The sequence below is a fragment of the Pollicipes pollicipes genome, unplaced genomic scaffold (assembly GCF_011947565.3).
Source record: "Pollicipes pollicipes isolate AB1234 unplaced genomic scaffold, Ppol_2.1 Scaffold_7261;HRSCAF=8764_pilon_pilon_pilon, whole genome shotgun sequence".
NCBI lineage: Eukaryota > Metazoa > Arthropoda > Thecostraca > Pollicipedomorpha > Pollicipedidae > Pollicipes > Pollicipes pollicipes.
The window spans coordinates 3,168,814-3,192,978 of NW_023597054.1; the positions used below are offsets into that span (position 1 = coordinate 3,168,814).

Below are 24,165 nucleotides of genomic sequence, written 5' to 3' on the forward strand. Positions count from 1 at the left end.
TGAGTGACGACCGGACGTCAGTGCTGGCCCAACCCCGGCTTCGGCACTGTTGCCGGTCATGGGCCGCCCATCGCGCCGGCGACTGAGGGGTGGGTGGCGCGACACAGGTCAGATTCAGCAGGGCTCCAGTGCGGCCGCACGGAGCCGGTGACAGCCGCTCCGCCGGACGTGCGCCGGCCCCGTCCGTCGGTCCCATGTGTGGGTGCTCCGCTGGCCCCGTCCGTCGGTCCCGGTGTCGGTGCTCCGCTGGCCCCGTCCGTCGGTCCCGTGCGTCGGTGCTCCGCCGGCCCCGTCGTGGCCCCGTCCGTCGGTCCCATGTGCGGTGTGCTCCGCCGGCCCCGCCGTCGTCCCGTGTGTCGGTGCTCCGCCGGTCCCGTCCGTCGGTCCCGTGTGTCGGTGCTCCGCCGGCCCCGTCCGTCGGTCCCATGTGTCGGTGCTCCGCCGGTCCCGTCCGTCGGTCCCGTGTGTCGGTGCTCCGCCGGCCCCGTCCGTCGGTCCATGTGTGGGTGCTCCGCCGGCCCCGTCCGTCGGTCCGTGCGTCGGTGCTCCGCTGGCCCCGTCCGTCGGTCCCGTGTGTCGGTGCTCCGCCGGCCCCGTCCGTCGGTCCCGTGTGTCGGTGTCCGCCGGCCCCGTCCGTCGGCCCCATGTGTGGGTGCTCCGCCGGCCCCGTCTGTCGGTCCCGTGCGTCGGGTGCTCCGCCGGTCCCGTGTGTGGGTGCTCCGCCGACCCCGTCCGTCGGTCCCGTGTGTCGGTACTCCGCCGGTCCCGTGTGTGGGTGCTCCGCCGGCCCCGTCCGTCGGTCCCGTGTGTCAGTGCTCCTCTGCGCACCGCTCGACCCTTCTCTCGATCTCCGCCGCAGCCGAGCGAGGGCGAGGGCGACTCGGGCGAGGAGTCCGAGTACAGCGATGAGGACTCGGAGTCGGAGTACTCGGAAGACAGTCCGAGTCGGCTGGATCGGACGGTGAGCCTCTCGCGCCGGCCCCGAGGCTTCGGCGAGCCGCGGCCTCGACCCGCCGCAGGCACTGGACAGGCCGACTCAGCGGGACAGGCCGTTCGGGCGCCACACAGGCCTTATGCCGCCGGCACCTGGAGTAAACAATGGTGTCAGTGTCATGTCATGACCACCGTGTGCCGGTTTCTCACAAACGCACGTGCCCTGTGTGTTAAGATAGGACGTCTGTGAAGGAAGATTTGTGCGTGGGAAACGGGTATGTTACGCTTCCTCCGACGGGCCGCCGCCTGATTGGTGCTATGTCGTGGTGGTGGCCACCATTCCGTATCAGGAGAGAAGCTGTGCCAAATGAGTTAGAAGTGGGACTGAAAACTAATCGGTGATACAACCTGTCCCCCCAAATGCACCAACGGACGAGCTTCCCCCTTGTTTCGGTCACTTTTCTCGGAAGTGGGGAAAGGGGGAGAGGGCCGGATCTCACCCAACTGAATAGGAAAGTACAGTCCTGGTCCGTGTTGTTTACCAACCTGTCATCGCGATGGGCTGGATTTGGCTTGGCGCTCCGCGCTACGACTGTGACGGTGAACCCCCCCCCCCCCGCCCCCGCAAGCGGAGGGCTCGGAAGAAGAGTCTGGCAAGGACTGGTCCGAGCTGGAGGAGGAGGCACGCGAGGCTGACAAGGAACGCAGCGAGTTCCAGGACGAGTATACCTCCAAGAAGAAGGGGTACGGACTGTGGTACCCGCGGCCGGGACCTCCGCTCTTCTGGCGGAGGCCAGCTCACTGCGTCATGATTAACAGCAACAATGCTAACGGCGATAACAATGCTCATCAGTGCATCATACGATGTTGCGGGAGATATTCCCATCGTCACATAGATCATATGTGTTGAGATTAAAACTGGTATTTAAAGGACTTCCAAAAAGCCATGACTTGTGCATGTGTCCAAATATTGGATAACGCGCAGGAGCGGTAGTGCGGTAATCAATCTTGCCGTGCCTCACGAGTTTGTAGTCCGCTTGACTCCCTTGCACATTGCTTTTCAGTGTTTTTTTTAGCGTTCTTTTATATTAATTCTCTTAGTTCAGGAAATGACTCTTCATGGCTGGTATTCAGTAGCGTTAGTTGCATTCTGACTCCATACACACAACAAATGCGTCTCGATTTGCGTGTATTTTATGGAGAAGTCGTTAAAGATGTCTAGAGGTTGTCTGATGGTGTGCCAGGTCCCTGTGTATGGCGGTCAGCGGCTGCGGCGGCTCTCTAAGCGAGCAGTGGGCCCTGCTGTCAGACGCATGTTCTGCCGGCTGACTGGGTGGCTGGCGGCCGTGGTCACGCTTGCTTCTCTGTAGGGCCATGCCGAGTAAGGACCGAGGCCGGCACAGCCACCACTCGTCCAGCAAGCACAAGTCACCGAGCAAGCACAAGTCGCCCAGCAAGCACAAGTCGCCCAGCAAGTCCAAGTCACCCAGCAAGTCGGGGGAGCTCCAAACAGAAATCACCTTCCAAGAGGTATGCAACGAAAAGGCCTTTGTCTCGCCCCGGACGTAAACGTTGGAATTAAGGCTCTCGGGAGTGCTTTGCGCTGTCCAGGATCAGCTGCTGGGCACGCGCTATCAGGCGTCTGCATGTCTGCCTGCGGCCGGGGGGGGGGGGGGGGGGGCTGTGCGTGGGTCTGGGCCGCAGCCGCAGCTGACTCTGACCCGGCGCCGCTGCCGTTTCAGCTCAAGCAGCAAGCGGAGCCGTGACGACAGCGGAGACCGCCACAAGTCGAAGAAGGCCAGGTGAGGCGGCGGTCGGCCACCAGAATGACCTGGCCTTTTCCGCCCCGGCGGGGACAGGACGGCACCTGGCGGCGGGGCCGGTCACTGGCAGACAGGGCCGGTCACTGGCAGACAGGGCCGGTCACTCCTGGCGAGACTAATGAACGACTGCAGCGGCCGTGGCATGGCTGACTCACGGAAACCGATACAGATTAGTATTCCGTGGAACTGCACGGATGTCTCGTATACAAGGAATGGACATTTTGTGCCCGAAAGCTGAGGCTACATCATTTTATGCCATAATTGTCAAACCTAGTGTGTTAGGGTGCACACATATCCATGCACATCTGGAGGTGCGCCTGAGCATTGATCTGGCAGTTACCCTGATCTACACAAAGGTGATGTCTGGATGTTTTGTCCTTGCTATGCACTCTTGGCTACACAAAGGTGGTGTCTGGATGTTTTGTCTTTGCTATACACTTTTGGCTATGCACTGTATGTCTTGTGTGATGTCTGTGCGTTTCGCGCCTTGTGTCGGTGAAGACGGACACAACGACCAGCATGGGACGTCCGCTGGGTCACTGACCCCAGGTCCGGGTGCCGCCCCGCCCCGCCCCGCCTTTGGAGTGTGCTCGGTTCCGACCGTCTGTCCCCGTAGTGGGGGAGGGGGAGGGGGGGGGGGGGGAGTGGGCGGCTGCTGTCGCGCCAGGACCTCGCCTCTAGAGCGGCGCCTCTCTGTTGCAGGCGATGAGCTGGCGCCGACCGCCGACAGACCGGCGGGCGGTGACGCCGGCCGCAGGACGACCCCAGACGTGGCTGCCCCGACAGCGGACGCTGCCGGACGCCGCGCCGCGCCGTCAGGGACCGCCACCTGACGGGGCGGGCGCCACCGTGCTGTTCGCCGACGCGGCGTCGACGCGGCCGCCCAGTGATTGTTATGTGTGCATGTATGGCGAGCGGCGCTGGGCGGCCGGCGCCGCCCGCGGACCAGTGTGCGCCGCCGCGCCCGCCCGCCCGTACCCTGACCGATCCGCCTCGGCGCGGCGGCGGCTGGGTCGGCGCGCGTCGCTCGTACCGCTGCCTCCGACACGGGCCGCGGCGCTGCACAGGCCGCAACTCGCCCGGCCGCCGGACGGGATGTGCGGTCGCGAGACGGTGCTGGCCCCGTTCAAGGGGGCCGATGTGCCCGCCTCTCACTGATTCATCACCTTCGCCACCTTCATTTCAGCGGCAAATACACGCAGGACTACTTTGGTGCTGGTGTTTACTTTGGACAGCAGTGGAGAGAACAGGCATGGGGCATCGGTTGCCGGGAATTAGATGCTGGGAGCGTGATCAAATGATCTTGGCTCAGTATCCGTCGCGGAAAAATAACCAGCCTGTTGAAAGCAGCAGCTGATAAACACGTTAAAAAACAGTAAAAAAGTAAATTACGAAGCATGAAAAGTCAAGGCGGTGAACTACAGTAACTTCGCCACACTGAGTTTCTTGCACGGCGCGTGACAGTATTACATGCTATTTGTAAGAGGACCACCAATAAATTACTTCAAGCATCTTTGGCCACTTTGAACCCTTCATAATAGCAGTTCCACAAAATCGGTTGGGGCAAAGGGGAGCTGTACAGTACAAAAGTGACGCAACCTACCCTCGCGTACGTCGGCCTATTTTTTCATGCGGGAGGGAGCTGAAGCCCCATGTTAGATGGGAACTGCGCCCTTACCAACCGGTAGTTACTCTGCCCGCCATCCCTCAGTTACGCCTCCCTGTCCTCCACACGTGCTGTAACAGATGAACGGCATCAAAAACGAAAGATGAGCCCGGTCCCCTCTTAAATGCTATGGAGTTACACCATAATGCTGATAATTCGGCGAGCGCAAGCCTCTGTCCGGTGGCCGCGCGATCTCTTAACGGTGAAGGGGGCATAAAGGATATACACACCCCACAGTAGAAAGGGTATGACACAGGTGAAATAATGCATGACGGCGTCAGTAGATCACCGCTAGCGACAAGCAAGCCCTAACGTCAATGACCGGGCAATGCCGAACCGACCCCACAGGCGTTCCGACCCGCATTTTCCCACAGAAAGGAAATGGGAAAGTGCCGACATCCGCCGGCCTCCCTTTGCCCGCATTACCTCGTGTGAACTGGCGGTAGACTTTCAACTGACGCGCCACTATTCGCAGCAGACCAATCATGTAGCAGTAGAGGAACGTGGAGGAGAATTTCACGGTTAGGAATCCGGTAGACGCCTCGGGGTAGACAGCTGTTTGTATGGCGCGCAAGTTTGTTGTCTCGATGTGAATGTGTGGATGTGGCGGGAGACTTGAGCGGCATTACAGGCGCCGGCATTTTCCAAATTTGACTGCCAAGGCTACCGCAAACAATATTGTTGTTGACTCACTAGCTGTCCGGGTAATGTTGTAAGTGGCAGTTGTGGTCTCTCAGAAGTTCCGCGAATTGTTGCTAAGGTGAGGTCGCCATTTTCGCCACGCTTTTTGCTTTGCGCACACCCCAGTCCTGAATCGGGATCGGAACATTCCCAGCCTGCTTTGAGCACGGTTTGCCTGTCATTCCATGCATTAAAATAAATGATAATCTTAGCGAGTCTTCTGCAGCATTGATTGTGTCAAGGCTTATGCCCAATGGAAGTTCGTCAAGTTTTGGGCGAGGGCTTAGCTGTCTGAGATCTGTTTCACGATCTCCTGCTTCAGTGAGCCATATTTGACATATTGTTATTTTGGGGCGTTGGATGTAGGTTTTATCAGACTAAGACTTACATTTTGCAGCATTTAATGTGTAAGGTTTGCTGGACATTGAATGAACAAGATGGAAACCAAAATAAAGGGTGTTTTATTTGGTAAAACCAAGGATTGAAAATGTGATTATCTTTGGTTTGTTGTTTGCCACAAAAGTTAGATTGCTGTAAATTTGTGTATTGTAAATGTTTGCACATCTGAAATAATACTAACTTAGCTCACAACAAAATTTGTGCTCTGGATATTTCAAGGCTGAGGCATTTAGCTGCGCCTGGTATGACAACTCTGCCACAAGCCATAATTAATGAATGTTACCATTCCACCTTACAAGTCATGACTGCCTGTCATCTGATAATTATTTTCATATGTTTCAGGCTATTCTTCACTTCATTGGTGCAGAATCCATTTTCACCCATGCAGTCCACAGAATCCTCCAATGAATCGTAGGAAATCAAAGAAGTCCAAGTGGTCCAAAGAAGAGGTGAGCTTTACCATGCAAGCTGCAATTATGTTTTTCTATTGCCTCTAGAATTGCAGCATTGTATACAAATCCTTAAACGCTGCACTGTAGTGTTTATTGTACTCAGGTCTGTAGCATTACCAAAATGCTGAAGACCTGAGTAGAGAGCCTCATTCCTCTAAGCATACTGCTCATGAACTTTGATACTCTCAACCACCTCTAGGAAAGGTCAGTTCAGATGCAGAAATGATGTGAATCATTTCAGGAAGATCAAAATTTGTGTTTTTTGTAAATGGGAATTTTAAAACATTTGTGTCAATTATAATGTTCAAAATGATAGTGCATCATTGCATTGGAATATAGTCTTTGAGTATCATGTATTGTGGTAGTGTGTGATGCATGTCGAGTGTTCACATCAAGGCTCATAGAAGAACATTATGTTTGATGCATGTTAATGTGCTGCTTTCTTTTTGACCATCATGGTAAGGGCTGCTGCTCCTTATTCTATATGGTGTTCATGCTTCCTCTGATTATGTTAAAAAGTTGACTGTACTGAAAATCAAGGTTGGCTGTACTGAAATTCAAAGTTCCACTGAATGGGTGAAGTATGTATGAAAGAAAATACCAAATTGACAAAGTGGGCAAAAGGTTTGTGGCAATAGTTAATGCTCTTTTAGTTCACCAACAGCTTCTGTTGTATGCCCAGGCAAGTCATCACTCCTTTTAACTTGCTTTTAACTCACTAACAGTTTCTGTTGTATGCCCAAGCAAGTCATTACTCCTTTTAGCTCACAGACAGGTTCTGTTGTACACCCAAGCAAGCCATCACTCTTCTCATGTCTTTTAAACATGGGCCAGGGCATGCAAATTGTTATTGGCTTTGTTGACTCCGCCATGTGGGATCCATATTAGGTTTCATTGGCAAAAATATATACACCTCCTATCTCAGTGCCATCAGGATCCAAGCTGGATGGTTTGGTCATGTTGGATAAATATACTGGATTCTCTGATGCATGCATCTATGTAGAACTACACATATTGCTCATAAACATTATAATCAATTTGACACAAACACTAACCTATACATATATTATGCAGAGTTTATTCCCTTAAATCGTCCACAAGATTCCCAGTATGCAAACCATTGATGCAAGTCTTGGTTGCAGGAATGCACTGAAATTTTGCTGCCAGTTTCTTTGCTGTACTTTATGCTGTGTTTTTTAAATATGAAAGGGGGCGCGACGCACGTCGTCGCGCGCTGTTTTATGGAGTGCCAGTGCGTACAGAGGCCTCGTGAGGGCTCGGAGGCCATGGCGCAACCGGGACTCGAACCCGGGTCCCCACGTGGGAGGTTAAGACACCAGCCGCTCGGTGGCTACGCCACGTCGACGCTGTGGGCTTGTGTGTTGCGCGAACACTAACAATTCTTTCACGACAGTCTTTTGTATAGCATTGCACTTAGCAATCGTCAGGAGAAAATCAATTTTGACCATGGCACGACAGGGTTCTTGGGTTCAGATTCGAATACAATTTTGGGAGCCTGCGGTGGCATCGTGGGAACGTGGACGGGTGGCGGACCGGTGCCATCCGGGCCTCGCACTTATGTAACCTTTCACACGGGCCGACACGGGGCCTGCCGCTTTGGGGCAGACAGGAGGCGGACAATCCGCGGCGGGGAGAGAGAGGCGCGATCAAACCACTGTCGTGACCGCTGCCGCCGGTTATACACTCCACCCGACCATGATACCAATGAGGAGGGGGAGGGGAATGGAACATAAAAAAGGAGAGGAACGTGGTGCAAACCTCTCTGTGCGAACGTGCATGGTACGACTGTCACGTTACATGACGTGACGTGACGTGACGTGACGTGACGTGACCTGACCTGACGTGACCCGGCCGGGCCGCAGGACGAGCAGCTGAAACATGCCGTGGACGCGCACGGCGAGAAGTGGGACGTGATCCGCCAGCTCTTCTCCGGCAAGAACGAGTACGACATCCAGAGCAGGTGGAACCGCGTCGTCAACCCTGAGCTGGTCAAGGGACCCTGGACCAAGGAGGTCAGTGCCGCCTGCTGTGCGGGCGGCCGGTCAGATGCGGCTTGTTTCTTGTCAGTCGGCGCCTTCCCATCGAAGGTGACTGGGTGTCTGGTAGGTGGACGGAGCATAAGAGAGTGTGAATTATTGCAGTTACTGACTGGGTCACGGCGTATTCAGGCGCAATCTTCGAAGTGCATTTCATCACTAGTGACCACGTCTGTGAGTGACATTCTCCTTCTACGGAATCGTTCGGCTTACATTGCGTAAGCGTGACGTCTTGCGCAGGCCATGTCCTACCCAGTGATGCTCAAATGTAAAAAAAATGTTATGTTAAGTGTTGACCGCGCGGCGTCGGCCGCCGCGGAGCTGGTATGGCACGGCGGCAGTGGCCAGCGGCCCCTGCGGCGGCCCGCCGGCCTCGGTAGCTGTGTTACCCTCCACCGCTGAAGCCTCGGTAGGTGGGGCGGCCCCTTCGATAGCGGGCCGCAGAACGATCAATGCGCCGGCCTGAGCGGTGCGATCGAGGACGGCTGAGCGGCGGCCCAGCGGGGCGATAACGCGTTGGGTCCGGTCTGGCCCGCCCCTGACCGCTTTTGTAAATACGGACTCGGATTCGTGATCGGATGAAACGTGACCACGGTACAATGGAGACTCGGTGTGAAATTCACTGCGGCACGGGAAGGTTAATTCTTTGCCTTCTCGCAACTGCGAGAAGATGACGAAGTCGCCACAGCGGGTGTGTAATTCGCCGTATTCTGTAAGATTGGCATACTATCAATTTTGACATTCCGCCGGGAGCAACGCGCAGTTTTGCACCGTGGCTACTCAGACGTCTGCTGAAGGCTCTAGTCAGGGACCGTGAGCCGCACCGCGGGCGTCGGTCGGCCTATCCTGGCTGGGTTCGGCTGCTGACCGACCTGAGGGTCGGCCGGGCTGGCGGGCTCCGGGCTGCGGCCGTCACACGGTCGGCGGCGCAGGGTCACCAGGCGGCCCGGCCGGGCCGTCCATGCCGAGCCTTCCCGCGCGGCCGTTGGAAGCCCTCGATTCATTACGCCGCGACCACTCCTCGCCGTTCGAAACTCTCGAGCTGCGAGCTTCAAGGTCGGCCGGCCGGCGGTGTGCTCCTCCCACACGGGCCGCTCCGGGGGCGGACGAGCCCGCGACCCGTCGCCGGGCCTCCCAACGGCCGCTGCGGTGCCGCTCCCAGCGCCGGCGCGCGCCGCCGCCCGATGACGGGATGGCTCGTGTGACACGCACGCCCCGGGGAGGCGCTTCTGATGCGCACCTTGGCCGCCCCGGGAGGCCGGGACCAGAGCTGGAAGTATGTCAGGCTGCGTCGCCGGCTGTTTGGTGCTCTCTGCTGCCTGGCAGCAGCGACCGACTGGCATTCGTCTGTTTGTTGTCCGTGGTTGCCTGTTACGGACTGCTGGGTCCAGCCGTGCCGTTGACACCCCTCGCGCGGGCGATGTCTGTCACCAGCGCAGCTACCCGGTACGGGCCCAGAACGGATGCGGTGCTCTGCGCTATGCAAATGTTCCTGTCTCATTAATGCTATCAGTTCCCAATCCAGCTGTGCCTGCGGCCATCGCGCGCCATTGACCTTTGGCGTGACGTGGCACCGGTGAGACGGTGGCGAGCGAACGTCTCATTTGTTCGACGATCGTGTATCACAGTCATCCTGTCAAGCGAGCACGCAGCCGTGCTGCTCCGCCTCGCGAAGGTCATCCCGGTCAGGGTCAGGGGCCTGCAGCCAGCTCTGCGCACGCGCGGCAGACTCGACAGACTGGCGGGTGGCTGTCCCTGCCGGCCTGGCGTCAGGTGCTGCGTGCCCTGACCCAGTCAACCAAGCGCCGTGGCTGGTCCTGAAGGGTAGCTGCCGGTGGCGCCGGCAGAGGGCAAAGGATTACCCTTGCTGCGGGCGGCGGTTATCTCCGCGGGACTCCCACTGCTCAGCATTACTGACATTGTCAGCGAACGTTGCCGTGTCGGGCCGACTGGTCAGGCGGCCCGAGCCGGTGTCCTGTAGCCCAGGGGCGAGGCCGCCGCTCGCTGGGTCGGGCCGACTGGTCAGGCGGCCCGAGCCGGTGTCCTGTAGCCCGGGGGCGAGGCCGCCGCTCGCTGGGTCGTCCTGGTGGGCGAGATGTCTGCCAAGCCCGGCCACCAAACACAGACACGGCGCACTGATGTCTGAGGCCGGTATGAGCTGGGCCTGGCTGCTCCGTGACGCGTGGTTCTCAACTGAATCAGAATGAACCAACGGGAATCAGACCCCGGTGATTTTTAAGTACGTTGGAGCTGAAGGAAACCAGGCGTGTTTTGGTCAGAAAGTGTGCACGTTTTGGTGCTACGTGTGCTGTATTCGAGGTAGGAGGAATGCAGTCATGGTCTGACACTCACGAGCGCATGTCCCCCCCCCCTCCAGTTTGAGGCCCTCGTAACTTCCGCGGAAAATGGCGCGCTGCCTGACCTACACTCGGCTGAATCACTCGGGACACCACATTACAAATCACGCGACGGAATTGAGTAATGATTGCCGTGACGAAATAATGGATTTGAAGTGAAGATAGATTATTGTATCTGTTCCTTCAGAACACATGCCGTGACATTAGTCACATGGTTGCTATCAGTAGATCTTACCAAACAGTGACTGGTAATGTTAACATTGAAGGCATGGTGATGTCACCGTCAGCGCGATATGGCTTACGATAGTGTGGGGGGGGGGGGGGGGGTATACCGGTGATACCGAGGGAGGACATTAAACACCCCGTCACAAGGCCGTGATGGGGCTGGCTAGGGGCGCAGCCAGCGTCTCGGTGCGGGGGTGGCGCAGTGGTGAAAAAGTTCCCAGATGGTGAATGTCTCAGATAATAACAGAAAGAACAACAAAGATGATTGGATATTGCACACATGATTGTGAGGGGAGGGTGCCCGATTTTCAGTTTATCATTATTTTGAAGGAGAACAGAAAGCAGAATCCGGAGGATCGAATGGTTTTTGTATTGTTAAGTCATCAAACTGAAGAAGCCGGGAGTTAAATGGGTGCATGGACGATGATGCGCTTTATTTTCAATGTTTCGGTAGCCTGTTTCTAAACCGAAAGCTCTCGGGTGCTTCGCCAGGTATTTGGTGTTTTTCAGAGAAATCAGAAACGCGTTGGACGGTAAGTGATATGTCGAAATGGGGTAGCTTTTTTTTGTTCACATGACCAAGTTAGCTCGTCTAAAAATGTACAAAGTATTAAGATTCGAGCGGTGCAAAAATGTGCAATAACTTGGAGTAAGCGCGTTTGCGAGTCTAAAAAACAAAACCCCGTTGCCCGACGTTACAGTCTTTTATAGGCCGCGCAGCGTGGGACCGGCGACGAACACTGGGCGATGGCCAACGGGCGACTAAGATGATGACGTCCGAGATAAGAACCTTTTATAGGCCGCGCAGCATGGGACCGGCGACGAACACTGGGCGATGGCCAACGGGCGACTAAGATAATGACGTCCGAGATAAGAACCTTTTATAGGCCGCGCAGCATGGGACCGGCGACGAACACTGGGCGATGGCCAACGGGCGACTAAGATGATGACGTCCGAGATAAGAACCTTTTATAGGCCGCGCAGCATGGGACCGGCGACGAACACTGGGCGATGGCCAACGGGCGACTAAGATGATGACGTCCGAGATCAGAACCTTTTATAGGCCGCGCAGCGTGGGACCCGCGACGAACACTGGGCGATGGCCAACGGGCGACTAAGATGACGTCCGAGATCAGAACCTTTTATAGGCCGCGCAGCGTGGGACCCGCGACGAACACTGGGCGATGGCCAACGGGCGACTAAATGATGACGTCCGAGATCAGAACCTTTCAACGCGTTAGCTCACCAATCCGTCGGCTTAGGAGGTAGTTTGGAAGGTAGACGGAAGTTAGAAGGATGGTAAAAGCAGGCGTGTATTTCACCTGCAGAATTTATAACCAGATTAGAGGAACAGATGGGCATTTAAAGCACTGCGAACTGGTGGTGAAACTAAAAAAATTAAAAACGCAATGTCAGATGTTCGTGTTACTCTATCTGTTAATCTGGTTATAGGATGTCCTCAAAATTAGAAGAGAAACCATATGTTTCCAATATTTGAACAATGCAACTTGAATTTGAAATGCTTGCGGAAGCCGTCCTCCACAACGATCATCTCCGCGCATCCGGCGCCTGGTGTTACCAGCAGCGACCAACACCGTTCGGTTTGGCCGAAGCTGCGACCTCGGCCAATAGGTTGTTGCTCTTAGGATTGCGCGCGCGCGACCTTCAAACCTTTCTTACATAAGTTGTTTCACTACTCGATGGTGGAAAGGGATGAACGTCCTCAGGCAAATAAAGGTTGGTCTTCTTTTGTGTCAACCCGATCTTGATCCACCCGATTAAACACTACGGGGTTCCATTGCCTTTCCCGATGAGCTGTCCCGTGGGTAGAACGCAAGGAGGAAGGTGGGCATGCTATCATTCCCGCTCGGGGTCTGGCGGCCCATCCTATTCCAGCACGGGGCGCCTACCCGTTGCTATTCTAGCGACACGAGGACCGGATCCCCTTGGCGATCCGAGGCCCTTAGAGGGATACATAATAATAGATGGGTCCCCTCCCTGCCGAGAGAAGCTCTTTGACACGGGCAGATGGCTCCTTCAAATCACACCCTCTGTCTTCGGTCCCTAGGGGCCCTTGGAGCTTCTCGGGAGCTATGGGGTACGGGGGCGGGACACGTGCCCAAACTTGCCTGCGCGACTGGGGCTAACCACTGGCGACAGACTGGCGGTTGTATCAGTCACGTCTCCTGGCTATGCTGCGCGTCACTGTCGGAGGTCGTGCACTGCCCGAGCGGAGCGGGGCTCTGAGGTCGTGTATCGCCCGAGTAAAGCGGGGCTCTGAGGTCGTGTATCGCCCGAGTGAAGCGGGGCTCTGAGGTCGTGTATCGCCCGAGTAAAGCGGGGCTCTGAGGTCGTGTATCGCCCGAGTAAAGCGGGGCTCTGAGGTCGTGTATCGCCCGAGTAAAGCGGGGCTCTGAGGTCGTGTATCGCCCGAGTGAAGCGGAGCTTTAAAACCGTGTACCGCCCGAGCGGAGCGGGCCTCTTAGGCCGTGTATCGCCCGAGCGGAGCGGGCCTCTGAAGCCGTGTATCGCCCGAGCGGAGCGGGCCTCTGAGGCCGCGTATCGCCCAAGCGGAGCGGGGCTTTAAAACCGTGTATCGCCCGAGCGGAGCGGGGGTCTTTGGCCTTGTATCGCCCGAGCGGAGCGGGCCTCTGAGGCCGTGTATCGCCCGAGCGGAGCGGGCCTCTGAGGCCGTGTATCGCCCGAGCGGAGCGGGGCTTTAAAACCGTGTATCGCCCGAGCGGAGCGGGGGTCTTTGGCCGTGTATCGCCCGAGCGGAGCGGGCCTCTGAGGCCGCGTATCGCCCGAGCGGGGCGGGGCTTTGAAACCGTGTATCGCCCGAGCGGAGCGGGGGTCTTTGGCCGTGTATCGCCCGAGCGGAGCGGGCCTCTGAGGCCGTGTATCGCCCGAGCGGAGCGGGCCTCTGAGGCCGTGTATCGCCCGAGCGGAGCGGGCCTCTGAGGCCGTGTATCGCCCGAGCGGAGCGGGCCTCTGAGGCCGTGTATCGCCCGAGCGGAGCGGGCCTCTGAGGCCGTGTGTCACCCGAGCGGAGCGGGGCTATGAGGCCGCGTACCGCCCGAGCGGAGCGGGACTGGCAGCTGCCAGGCAACAACAGAATTCTGCACCGTAAGCCGTCGGAGCCGGCTGGTACTGCTATGGAGATAAGATCTGCAGTGGAGCGGCTCTCCGGCGGCTCGCTTGCCGCACGTCTGGCCTGGTGCGGACCTGACCGGCCCGGCCCGATCGAGCCCGGCCCTGCCGGCTTCGGCTGGTCCCGGGCCGACCGCTGTACTCTGTCCGGGGCGTACGCTTATCGGTGGAATGTCACGAAACGTTATGCGACTGCATTGTGCTGTATGATCGTAACATTATTGATAAAGAACGCGAATTTGTGGCAAGTTTCGAACGGCTGTAGTTTCACTTTGCGGAAGTCGCGGCCGCTGGGGTTCGTTGCTACAGTTCTTCATTCAAAAGGGCAGATTGCCATGCGAAAGCTCGGTGCGCGCGCTGCTGCTCGCTGCCCGTGCCCGGGGTGTTTGTGATGCCTCCCTCGCAGCACTGGCTGGTCGTGCTGGCGTTGGGTCTGCTTGACTTGCGCCTGCCAGCCTTAACAGGCAATGTGGCGAATACGCCTGATGGGGCCGGGTGCCCGTCAGGTACGAGATTATACGAATGTTGCATGGCGAGCTGGCTTGGTGACGACCACGCCACGCTACGCCGGGCGGCGCCGGTGGCCGTTTGTGCCGCGTCACGGTCGTGACCGCGCGGCGCCTCTGGCACGCGGCGCGCGACGACTGGCCTTCGGAGCCGTCATCGCCGTCGAAGGGACGGGGCAGTGGCCGTGCCAGGGAACACCGCCGGGCTGCTGCGGGCGCTCGGACGCCATGTTGGCGCAATGCGTATAGCGTGACTGGGCGGGAAGTTTTGAGCTGTTGATTAGAGGAGCCGGTTTGCAGAGATGGGTGTTCACGTCACCCTGTCCTTGTTTGGCGACTTTTCTTATCAGTGTGTTTTGCGAGCCTTCCTATCCGTCCTTGTTTTGACGACCTTTCTTACCCTTGCTTATGGCTTCCATTCTTGTCCGTCTTTGTTTTTGGCGACGTTTCATACAAACTTATGCTTATACTATCTTGTTACGATAGGATAGACCGATTGTTCACGGACGTTGTTAAAAAATCATTCTGATGCTGTTCGCAGCTGTTGCTAAAATGGCATACCGATGTTTGTTTGTGGCTTGCTCACCCCTTTCTTGTCAAAGGCGGGTGGTAGGCGCCGCGGTCGCCAACAGAGACACACGTACACATGTCGCTTAACAGACGAAACGTGCGTTGGCAAATGGTCGGTTTTCCCCCTTTGGGAAGATGTCGCTCAAGGTCGGACGGAAAAGGGCATCTGAGGAAGATCAGCAACCGTATCTTACTTCGTGGGTCTGGCAGTGTGAAACAGCGCTGGAGAAGACGCACTGCTCAGTGTTAGGAATATACCGTGGGGCTCCGGTCGATGGAGAAGACGCACTGCTCGGTGTTAGGAATATACCGTGGGGCTCCGGTCGATGGAGAAGACGCACTGCTCGGTGTTCGGCATATACCGTGGGGCTCCGTTCGAGCCCTATTATTCACGTTGTCCTGGTAGCCATATAGGTGTTGTGCTTTATTTGCACAAAGTACGTGAGGCAACCACGTTTAATTATAACAGGTGTGCGTGCGTATACATAACAGGTATAACGGGTATGCGTGCGTTGGAGTGGATCGGTTGAGGACATGCGCGACGGTGTGTGTGTGTGTGTGTGTGTGTGTGTGTGTGTGTGTGTGTGTGTGTGTGTGTGTGTGTGTGTGTGTGTGTGTGTGTGTGTGTGTGTGTGTGTGTGTGTGCGTGCGTGCGTGCGTGCGTGCGTGCGTGCGTGCGTGCGTGCGTGCGTGCGTGCGTGCGTGCGTGCGTGCGTGCGTGCGTGCGTGCGTGCGTGCGTGCGTGCGTGCGTGCGTGCGTGCGTGCGTGCGTGCGTGCGTGCGTGCGTGCGTGCGTGCGTGCGTGCGTGCGTGCGTGCGTGCGTGCGTGCGTGCGTGCGTGCGTGCGTGCGTGCGTGCGTGCGTGCGTGCGTGCGTGCGTGCGTGCGTGCGTGCGTGCGTGCGTGCGTGCGTGCGTGCGTGCGTGCGTGCGTGCGTGCGTGCGTGTCTGTGTGTCTGTGTGTCTGTGTGTGCGTGGTGCGTGGTGCCTGTGTCTGTGTCTGTGTCTGTGTCTGTGTCTGTGTCTGTGTCTGTGTCTGTGTCTGTGTCTGTGTCTGTGTCTGTGTCTGTGTGTGTGTGTGTGTGTGTGTGTGTGTGTGTGTGTGTGTGCGCGTGTGTGTGTGTGCGTTTGTTATGTATGTGTGTGTGTGTGTGTGTGTGTGTGTGTGTGTGTGGCGCGCGTCTGGTGGTGACGAGCACCGCGCGGACCCGGTAGGAGGACGACCGTGTGGTGGAGCTGGTGCACCAGTACGGCGCCAAGAAATGGTCGGTGATCGCGTCGCACCTGAAGGGTCGCATCGGTAAGCAGTGCCGCGAGCGCTGGCACAACCACCTGAACCCGGCCATCAAGAAGTCGTCGTGGACGCCGCAGGAGGACGACGATATCCTGCGTCTGCACCGCATCTACGGCAACCAGTGGGCCAAGATCGCCAAACACATCCCCGGCAGGTGGGCGGCGGCGGGCAGCGCACGGGGTGCCGGCCGGGGCGCGGCACGGGCCAGGAAAGGCGCCCCTGTGTTGTGTGCGGGGGGGGGGGGGCGAAGCAGGGTGGCAGTCACCAGCCCGTCCGCAAGTGAACGTCACACCGCGGCGGAGATCGGGGGTCCGGCCGGCGCTCGGGGGCTCGCTGCTGACATCGTTATCATTTTTAGTATGGTCACGTTCATTTGGTGCAGGGGTTATCGAGAGGACCTTTGGATTGGTTCGTTGTACTGTCGGTTGTGTCATGTAGCAGACGAACCGCGTGGACACTGAACAGCGCAGCCTCTGCCGCGGTGACGGTTTCGGCATCTGACCCGGACCTCCCCAGGACCGTGGTGACCGTCCATGTATCTGACCTCCCCAGGACTGACAACGCCATCAAGAACCACTGGAACTCAACCGTCAAGAAGCGCTGGGAGGAGGGTGAGAAGCGGCGCTCGGGCGGCGCGGCGCCGCCTCGCGCTGGCGCCGAGCCGACGGCGCGGTACGAACCCCGCCAGCTGCCGCCGCCGCCGCCGCCGCCTCCGCCGCCCAGCTACCCGGAGTCGACGGTTGACACCGATTACTACTCGTCGCCATCGGTGGAGTACACCTCGCCGCCGGCCGCCGACTACCTGACGCCGCAGCACATGGAATACGCCAACGTGGCCGACGCTGACTTCCAGTATCAGACGGTACGAGTCCCGGGTCGCCACCGAGGGTCTGCGGCGGCGAATAGCGAGGGGCGTTGAGATTGTGACGTGTTTTTCTTTGTTGCTGCTCGGTTTTTGCGGGTGATACGTTGGTTTTATCCCATTTGTGCAAAAAATACTTGGGATCTGGTTTGTGCGTGGCTCAGTGTTTGGAGCCAGTTTTGTTTGCCTGCGGATGCCCCGTGGCTCTGGTCTTCTGATAATGCCCCCGTGCCTGGCGCATGCGGCCCGCGTGATGAGTTGGTGTTTGTTCGGACGTCGCTGACGCGGGCCCGACCGGCGGCAGACGGCTTGTGTGGGCTTCTCGGTGGCGGGTGCCGGCCCGTCGGCCCAGCAGCTGTGTGACCCGTTCGGCATCGACTCTCTGGTGTCGACGCTGGGCGGCGCCGGCGACGCGCTCAGCCAGCCCATGCCGCCGCCGCCGGCTGACCAGTACCAGGACGACTTCTCGGCCGAGCTGCCGCCCGGCGCCATGGCCTATTCGCCCATCAGGTATCTGCGCGGTTGTGGTGCTTGTGGTCCATAACCGGCCTGGGGACGCCAGCCAGCGGCCCGGCCACGTGCATTCAATATTTGGCCAGGTCCGATCAGATGCAAACGGTTAACAATTTGTTGTTACGACCGCCATAGTCGTGATGGGACAATGATGAACCCGCAACTGACGTCTAGGACATGGCCAGGCTCAACTTTGTGGGCCATGGCAAGTTATGCCGCACTTTTTTTGTGATTTGCTGAATTAGGAGACTCCCGTGAAGGACGCCACGTTTTGGGTGGCTAGTTTTCAGCAAACTTTAAAATTTGTGGACATGCACTTCTCCCTTGTGTGACCTCCATTTGACCCATTCACGTATAATGTGTACAGGTATGGTAGCAATATATATATATAATTTAAATTAAAACAATCCATGAGCATCTGTGCCTGGTGGAATGTGGCGCTGGCTTGTTTGCTGGGTATCCCACCAGGCCGATGTGCGACGCCGCGGACGCCGTGTGGGACTGTCATCCGTTCTGCTGCAGCTTCCCCGCCATCGGCGAGTACTCGGCGCTCGAGGTCGACCGCAAACCGGTGCTGGGCAGTGAGTTCACCGAGTACCGCCTGGAGACGCCCTACAGCGAGCTGTCGGCCGATCTGAGCGCGTCGGCCGCGCGGCTCTCGACGCCGCCCATCTTGCGCAAGCGGCGCCGCCAGACCAGCTGCGCGGGAGACGAGCTGTCCGGCACGCACACGGACCTCAGCAACACCAGCCTGCTGCAGACGCCGCCGTGCCCGGTCACGCCGCAGAAGATCACGCCGCTACCGTTCTCGCCGTCGCAGGTGCGCCCGCCGTGTCCGCGCGCCGCGGCCGGGGCAGAAGACGCCTCGGCTTCCGGCTAGCGCTCTCTAGTGTGTCATGGCGTGTCGGGTGAGTCGTGATGTAGTGAAGCGTGTTTTCGCACCAAAAGAGAGAGGATTCGGTTGCCCCTGTATCAAGGTTCCACAGCCACGTTGCATACGTCGCAGGCAGACGACCTGTGTTTTTCATTGCAGTTCTTGAACGGCTCTCGAAACGCGTTCGATGATCTGGGCCTGACGGGCTCGCCGATGCGGATCGGTCCGCTGGCACTGGAGGATGTCAAGTTCATGACGTCGACGCCCCAGCACGGCCGACTGACCAGGTACCACTCACCACAGCAGGCTAGTTTTGAGCATTGTGTTACGATTAGTCATCGTGCGCGTGCGTTCATGACGCGGACTCTCCGCGACTTGTGTTTTTGAATTACGTTTCCGACACTTCTGCCGGTTTACAAAGCTGGGTGATGTGCTCACATGGCCCTCCCTCGGAAGGCTGGAGATGGGCCGGCGGACCCCGCCGCCGACGACCACGCAGCTGAAGCCCAGAACGCCGGACACCCTGAAGAAGATGCTGAAGGACATGGAGATCAATAATGGACCAATTATATTTGTGGTCAGTGCATTTGTTCTAGGCCTGGCAAATGGTTTCATGTCGGGTTCCGGCGCTATTTGGTATATTTGCCTTGCCTTTACATGAGACATTCCTATCATCTATCATTCTAAAAGACAGTTGCCAGTTACTTTCGCCATGGTCATGGGCGTTGTAGCTTCGATACTGTAGTGTGCTGCTCACATCACATGAACGGCTCTATAGCGTCTGCTGTGGCTACCCCGTGAGTGTTGACTGTCATTTTCTGTTCTCCAGGAGGACACTCCGACCCAACTGGAGGACCTGAACGAGATCATCAACAAAGATCGCCAGAATCCGACGGCCGCCGACACACCCAACACCACGGCGGCGCGCGCAGTGGTGAGCGATGGCGGCGCCCGACCGACCGCTACGACGGGGCCATCAAAGCCGCACACCCATGGCCGCCATATAACTACGTTAGCTATGAAGTGCCGTGTGTTTGACCGTCGAACTCTGAACTCACCACCTCAACTACGAGTGTCGTGAAACCAGAGAGTGACGCCTGCGTCACGTGACTGTGACCAGTGCGGCCGCGCGCGACGCGTGCCCAGGCCCCGGCGGTGCTGATGTGGCTGGTCAGCCAGCAGGACGGCACCATGGCCCGAACCGGCGCCCCCGCGGACGCCCGGCTGACAGTTTGCTGCCATCAGGCGCCCATCAACGACAGCGGCTACGGCAGCGCCGGCACGGCGCGCGCGCGCCTCGAGAAGGAGAACCTGTCGCCGAAACGGCGCGCGCGCCGCACGCTCGCCAACACCTGGTCCACCCCCGGCAACATCAACGTGCCGGGCCTGACGCAGACAGTCCTGCCCGAGACGCCGGTGGGTGACGCGGCGACGGCGACGCCGGCGTGACCGCCTGGACGGGCCAGCCGCCCGTGTCATGACATTGCCGGTCAGCTGTCAGCTGGTCGGCTGCAGATTAATTGCATCCCGTTTATGATAAACCTTTGGAGTATGGCGAGCCATGCATGGAACGTGCCTCGACTTAATTGTACATGTGGACGTGTTGCAACATTCTTGTTGTTATGCATGCCACATATCGCATTATTCAATGCGGTGTACGCCAGGGATCACGATACGTGCGTTTGTGGTTATTCGTCACCGGACCAAGCAATCTTGACCGGCGACGAGCCGGGAGCCACTGCGCCCCCCTGGCCCCTCCTGACCCACGCCTTGACGTTCCGTGCAGAGCAAGTCGCTGTCGGTGGAGCACTCGGTGCTGTTCTCGCCACCGGCGATTCTCCCGGACAGCCTGCCTTCGAGCCCACGCGGCCGTGGCCCGGCTCGGAGGCCGCCGTTCGCGCCGCGTGGCGGGCAACAGCGCCGGCCGCCGCCGCCGCCACCGGCCGGCGGAGGCAAGGTGAGCAGCCTGACAGCGACGCTGGTGCTGGCGCCACGGCCCGTGTGCGACGGCGCTGAGGCGCGCCACCTCAGCTGGGCGTCCAACCAAGGCGGTCGCTGCGAAGTGAATGGAGAACGACTATTGCCGCGCGACCCAGCAGCAGTTGTGATCAATCATCGCACGGTCTGTAGTGCATGACCGATCTCCGTGGCCACTGGTGTGTAGTGTGTGACCACCCTCCTCGGCGTGTGGCCACCCTCCCCAACGTGTGGTCACCCTCCCCAACGTGTGGCCACCCTCCCCAACGTGTGGCCACCTCTCCCCAACGTGTGGCCACCCTCCCCAACGTGTGGCCACCCTCCCCAACGTGTGGCCACCCTCCCCTGACAACTGACAACTGGCAACGCGCGCTCCGTTGCAGACTGAGCTGAAGTGGGAGGTGGTGGCTTACGGCAAGACGAGTGAACAGCGCGAGATGGCCGAGAAGGCCCGCCAGACGCTGCGCCTACTGCGGCAGCGGCCGGCCGCCGCCCTCTGAGCGGCCGCCGCCGGCGCAGCCAATACTCAGCCGGCCGCCACCGGACACACGTGTAGTACTAACCAAAGAGACGCGCCGGCCGCGCGCGGCGCCAGAGACGCCGGGCGGACGGCTGTGGCGGCGGACCGGCCGGACTGGGGACGGTGCCTGCACGCGCGCCGCGTCCTCGGTCCCAGCGCACTCGCCTTTTAAGCGTATTTATTTTAAGCTCGTACTGGACAGCGGTCTCTGGCAAATCACCTGCGTTGTCCGTACTGTAAGTCGCTCTGGTTATGCGTGCTGTGCGAGACTGTGTTCTTTTAGGCGTGTGGTGCAGTGTTCGTCGTTCGCTAGGTTCGACTCGCAGCTTGCTATGGTATGTGGCTACTTATGAGAAGAACCTTCAAATTTACATCGCACTTCACCCAGTGCATGCTCATCCGAGGAAAGGCTAGCAAGCAGCCTGCTAGCAACCTGGGCCACCCTGGATAACCACGACCCTGTCGAGAAAGCAAGCAGTTTTCGCGAAGGTTTTCTGCATAACATATGTCGAGCCAGGGAAACGGTGTTTTGGCTAAATATTCCTAGCTTCCACGCGGTTTCAGTCGTATTCATATTGTTTCGACGGGTTTGCGCACAGCAGGCAGACAGTAATTGCAGAAATATTCATTAGAAACCTGAGGTTAAACTTTCTTCATATCTTAGAGTTCCCATGGGTTTCTAGGCTTCAGATGGGCCTTAGGGTCGCTATGCAAAAGGATGAAACGTTATTCACAGCATGCCCCTGTTGATTTCGAACACTCGGGCCATGGCTTCACCGGGGTTTGGGGGAGAGGGGCGAAAGGCACGTCTCCGAAATTATGCGACATTCAACATTCCTCATGACGTTGCATAAAAAGAATCATTTAAAACTCGGTCCCATGGTTTTACGGCCGCCTGGAGACGCATCAGTGTCACGGATGGGATTGCTGTTGGCACCTCGTCCTATCCTCGCCAGGTGTGCCAGTGTGTGCACTGGTGTGTGTGTGTACTGCACTGTGTTGATGCTAACACGCCAGACGAGGACGAGGACCCAGCTTTATTTCAGCCATGCAACTTTATCCCCCCTGGGTTGGCCTGTTGCGGTGGCATTGATTCTCTTCTGCTGAGAGTTTAAAACATTGAATGTGCTATGAAGCTCGTCAAAACTTTTTTGTTTTAGAACGTCGCACGCCGTAGTCTTCATGGTGTCGAATGGATGTCTCATGCGCGCGTGTGTATTCCGTGACGGTTTTTATGGCACTCCCTGGATGTTCATGGCATATCTTACGTCTGGTGTGGCTGTGTGCCGGACAGGTGGTGTCACGTGACTTGTCGAGCGTCGAATGCGGACCATCCGATCCTTCCCGTGAGAAGGGTGTGAACAGGGGACGGAGCACGAGTGGCTTACTCGGTGGCAAGGCGGTGGCTTCGCCGCTGCGTCTGCGCGCGCCGCTGTCTGGCGCCGTCGCCCGCCACCCCGGCGGGGAGAGCGGGCCGACCGGCAGCGCCCGTCACTGTGCTCACCCCTCACGGTGCCGCGCACGGCCTGCTGAGACGGCTGCCGGCGCCGCGTCCCTCCAGTGGCGCTGAGCTGCCGCTGGACGCCGTCTCCAGCGCCGGCTGACGCTGGCCCCGGCGCCGCGCACACGTGCGTGCGTGAAATGTTGAATGAGTGTCCGGTCCTTGTTGACTGGCGCCCTGGCGCCCCAGCATGGTGCTGGAGGACGAGCGGGGGCCGACGCGCGCGCACCGCTGACCGACACGGGCTGCCAGCACGCCGTAGCCGGATAGAGTTTATCCCTTGTTAACACGCACCCCCAAAAATTGAGCGCCCTCTGCGCGCCTAGCTAGTCATCGGTTTGTCGACCGCTCTCACCAGGCACTGGCTCGTCCTGTGAGCATAATATGACCGGAGGTTGTGGGCGCGGGAGAGAGCCGCTCCAGGCAGCTGGCCGACTGGGATCGGCACCGACGCGTCTGCCGCCACCTTATAATCGTGTTTGTGACTTTACTTAGAAATTCTCCTTAGTTATTTGTAACTCTATATTTGTAATAAAGCTTTAAAATAGAAGTCGACGTTGTTTGGCTAAGTCCGCCAGTCCGCCACCGGTGGCGGGGGACCGGCGGCAAGACTGCAGCGCCGCCAGGCGAGCCGGGCCGCACGCCTCCAGACGCCCGGTGCCAGTGACCACGCCTCCAGACGCCCGGTGTCAGTGACCACGCCTCCAGACGCCCGGTGCCAGTGACCACGCCTCCAGACGCCCGGTGTCAGTGACCACGCCTCCAGACGCCCGGTGCCAGTGACCACGCCTCCAGACGCCCGGTGCCAGTGACCACGCCTCCAGACGCCCGGTGTCAGTGACCACGCCTCCAGACGACCGGTGTCAGTGACCACGCATCCAGACGCCCGGTGCCAGTGACCACGCCTCCAGACGCCCGGTGTCAGTGACCACGCCTCCAGACGCCCGGTGTCAGTGACCACGCCTCCAGACGCCCGGTGCCAGTGACCACGCCTCCAGACGCCCGGTGTCAGTGACCACGCCTCCAGACGCCCGGTGTCAGTGACCACGCCTCCAGACGCCCGGTGCCAGTGACCACGCCTCCAGACGCCCGGTGCCAGTGACCACGCCTCCAGACGCCCGGTGTCAGTGACCACGCCTCCAGACGCCCGGTGTCAGTGACCGCACGCTGGCCTGGGTGCTCCGCAGGTTCAGCACACGCTCTCCGCAGGGAAGGAAACAGTTCAGTTTTCGGTTTATTTCCAAACGAAGAACAAAGCGAACTCCGTGGTTCAGCTGTGCCGGACGTGGTGGGCCGCTGCGGGGAGAAGCCGAGGCGGGGCGTGCCGTTGGCCTCCGTCCGCCGGCCGCCGGCGCTCAGACATCGGTCTCCACAACCGCCCACTATGCTGTGCGGACCACATGCAGCGTAACAGATACCCGTGCGGGCGCAGCACGCCACCAGCGCCCCCGACCTCCCAAAAGAACATGTGCAACACGGGTTTGCATCCATCTTGCATATAATGCTGTGATGCCAGACAGTCCTGAACGAGAGAACGAAGCCAGACCGCGCGAGATCGCGCCAGGGACACGCGTCGGCCGGGTGGAGGGCTGCTGGCGCTCGCCGACTGCCGCAAGTATGCCGCACCCGGGGCGGCCGGGGAGCGCCGACTGTCGCGCGGCCGCGGACGTGTGGCGGCGCCATCCCTCCGAGCGCCGCCCCTCCAGCAGTCGGTGCCGCCATGACGTCACACGCCCGCAGCTGAACCCACCCCACCTCACACCTGCGCACGCCCGCGTCTGTCGCGGAGCGGCCAGCTCCGCAGCTA

General features: G+C 58.8%; 1 protein-coding gene and 1 long non-coding RNA gene across 2 annotated transcripts; both read left to right on the top strand.

The window, feature by feature from the left end:
* Positions 1-2,430: 2,430 nt before the first annotated feature.
* On the top strand, positions 2,431-3,587 carry LOC119112949 (uncharacterized). The gene is made up of 3 exons (XR_005095805.1): positions 2,431-2,463; positions 2,676-2,735; positions 3,459-3,587. It is a non-coding gene; the product is annotated as an uncharacterized LOC119112949 (long non-coding RNA).
* A 1,426-nt stretch (positions 3,588-5,013) lies between these two features.
* On the top strand, positions 5,014-22,593 carry LOC119112573 (myb-related protein B). The gene is made up of 14 exons (XM_037236784.1): positions 5,014-5,182; positions 5,845-5,951; positions 7,838-7,987; positions 16,033-16,265; positions 16,664-16,973; positions 17,278-17,483; positions 18,009-18,306; positions 18,520-18,647; positions 18,817-18,937; positions 19,190-19,294; positions 19,606-19,776; positions 20,147-20,242; positions 20,721-20,818; positions 22,548-22,593. The coding sequence occupies exons 2-14, from the start codon at positions 5,907-5,909 to the stop codon at positions 22,591-22,593; spliced, it is 2,007 nt and encodes a 668-aa protein (XP_037092679.1). The 5' UTR covers positions 5,014-5,182; positions 5,845-5,906.
* The last annotated feature ends 1,572 nt before the right edge of the window (positions 22,594-24,165 follow it).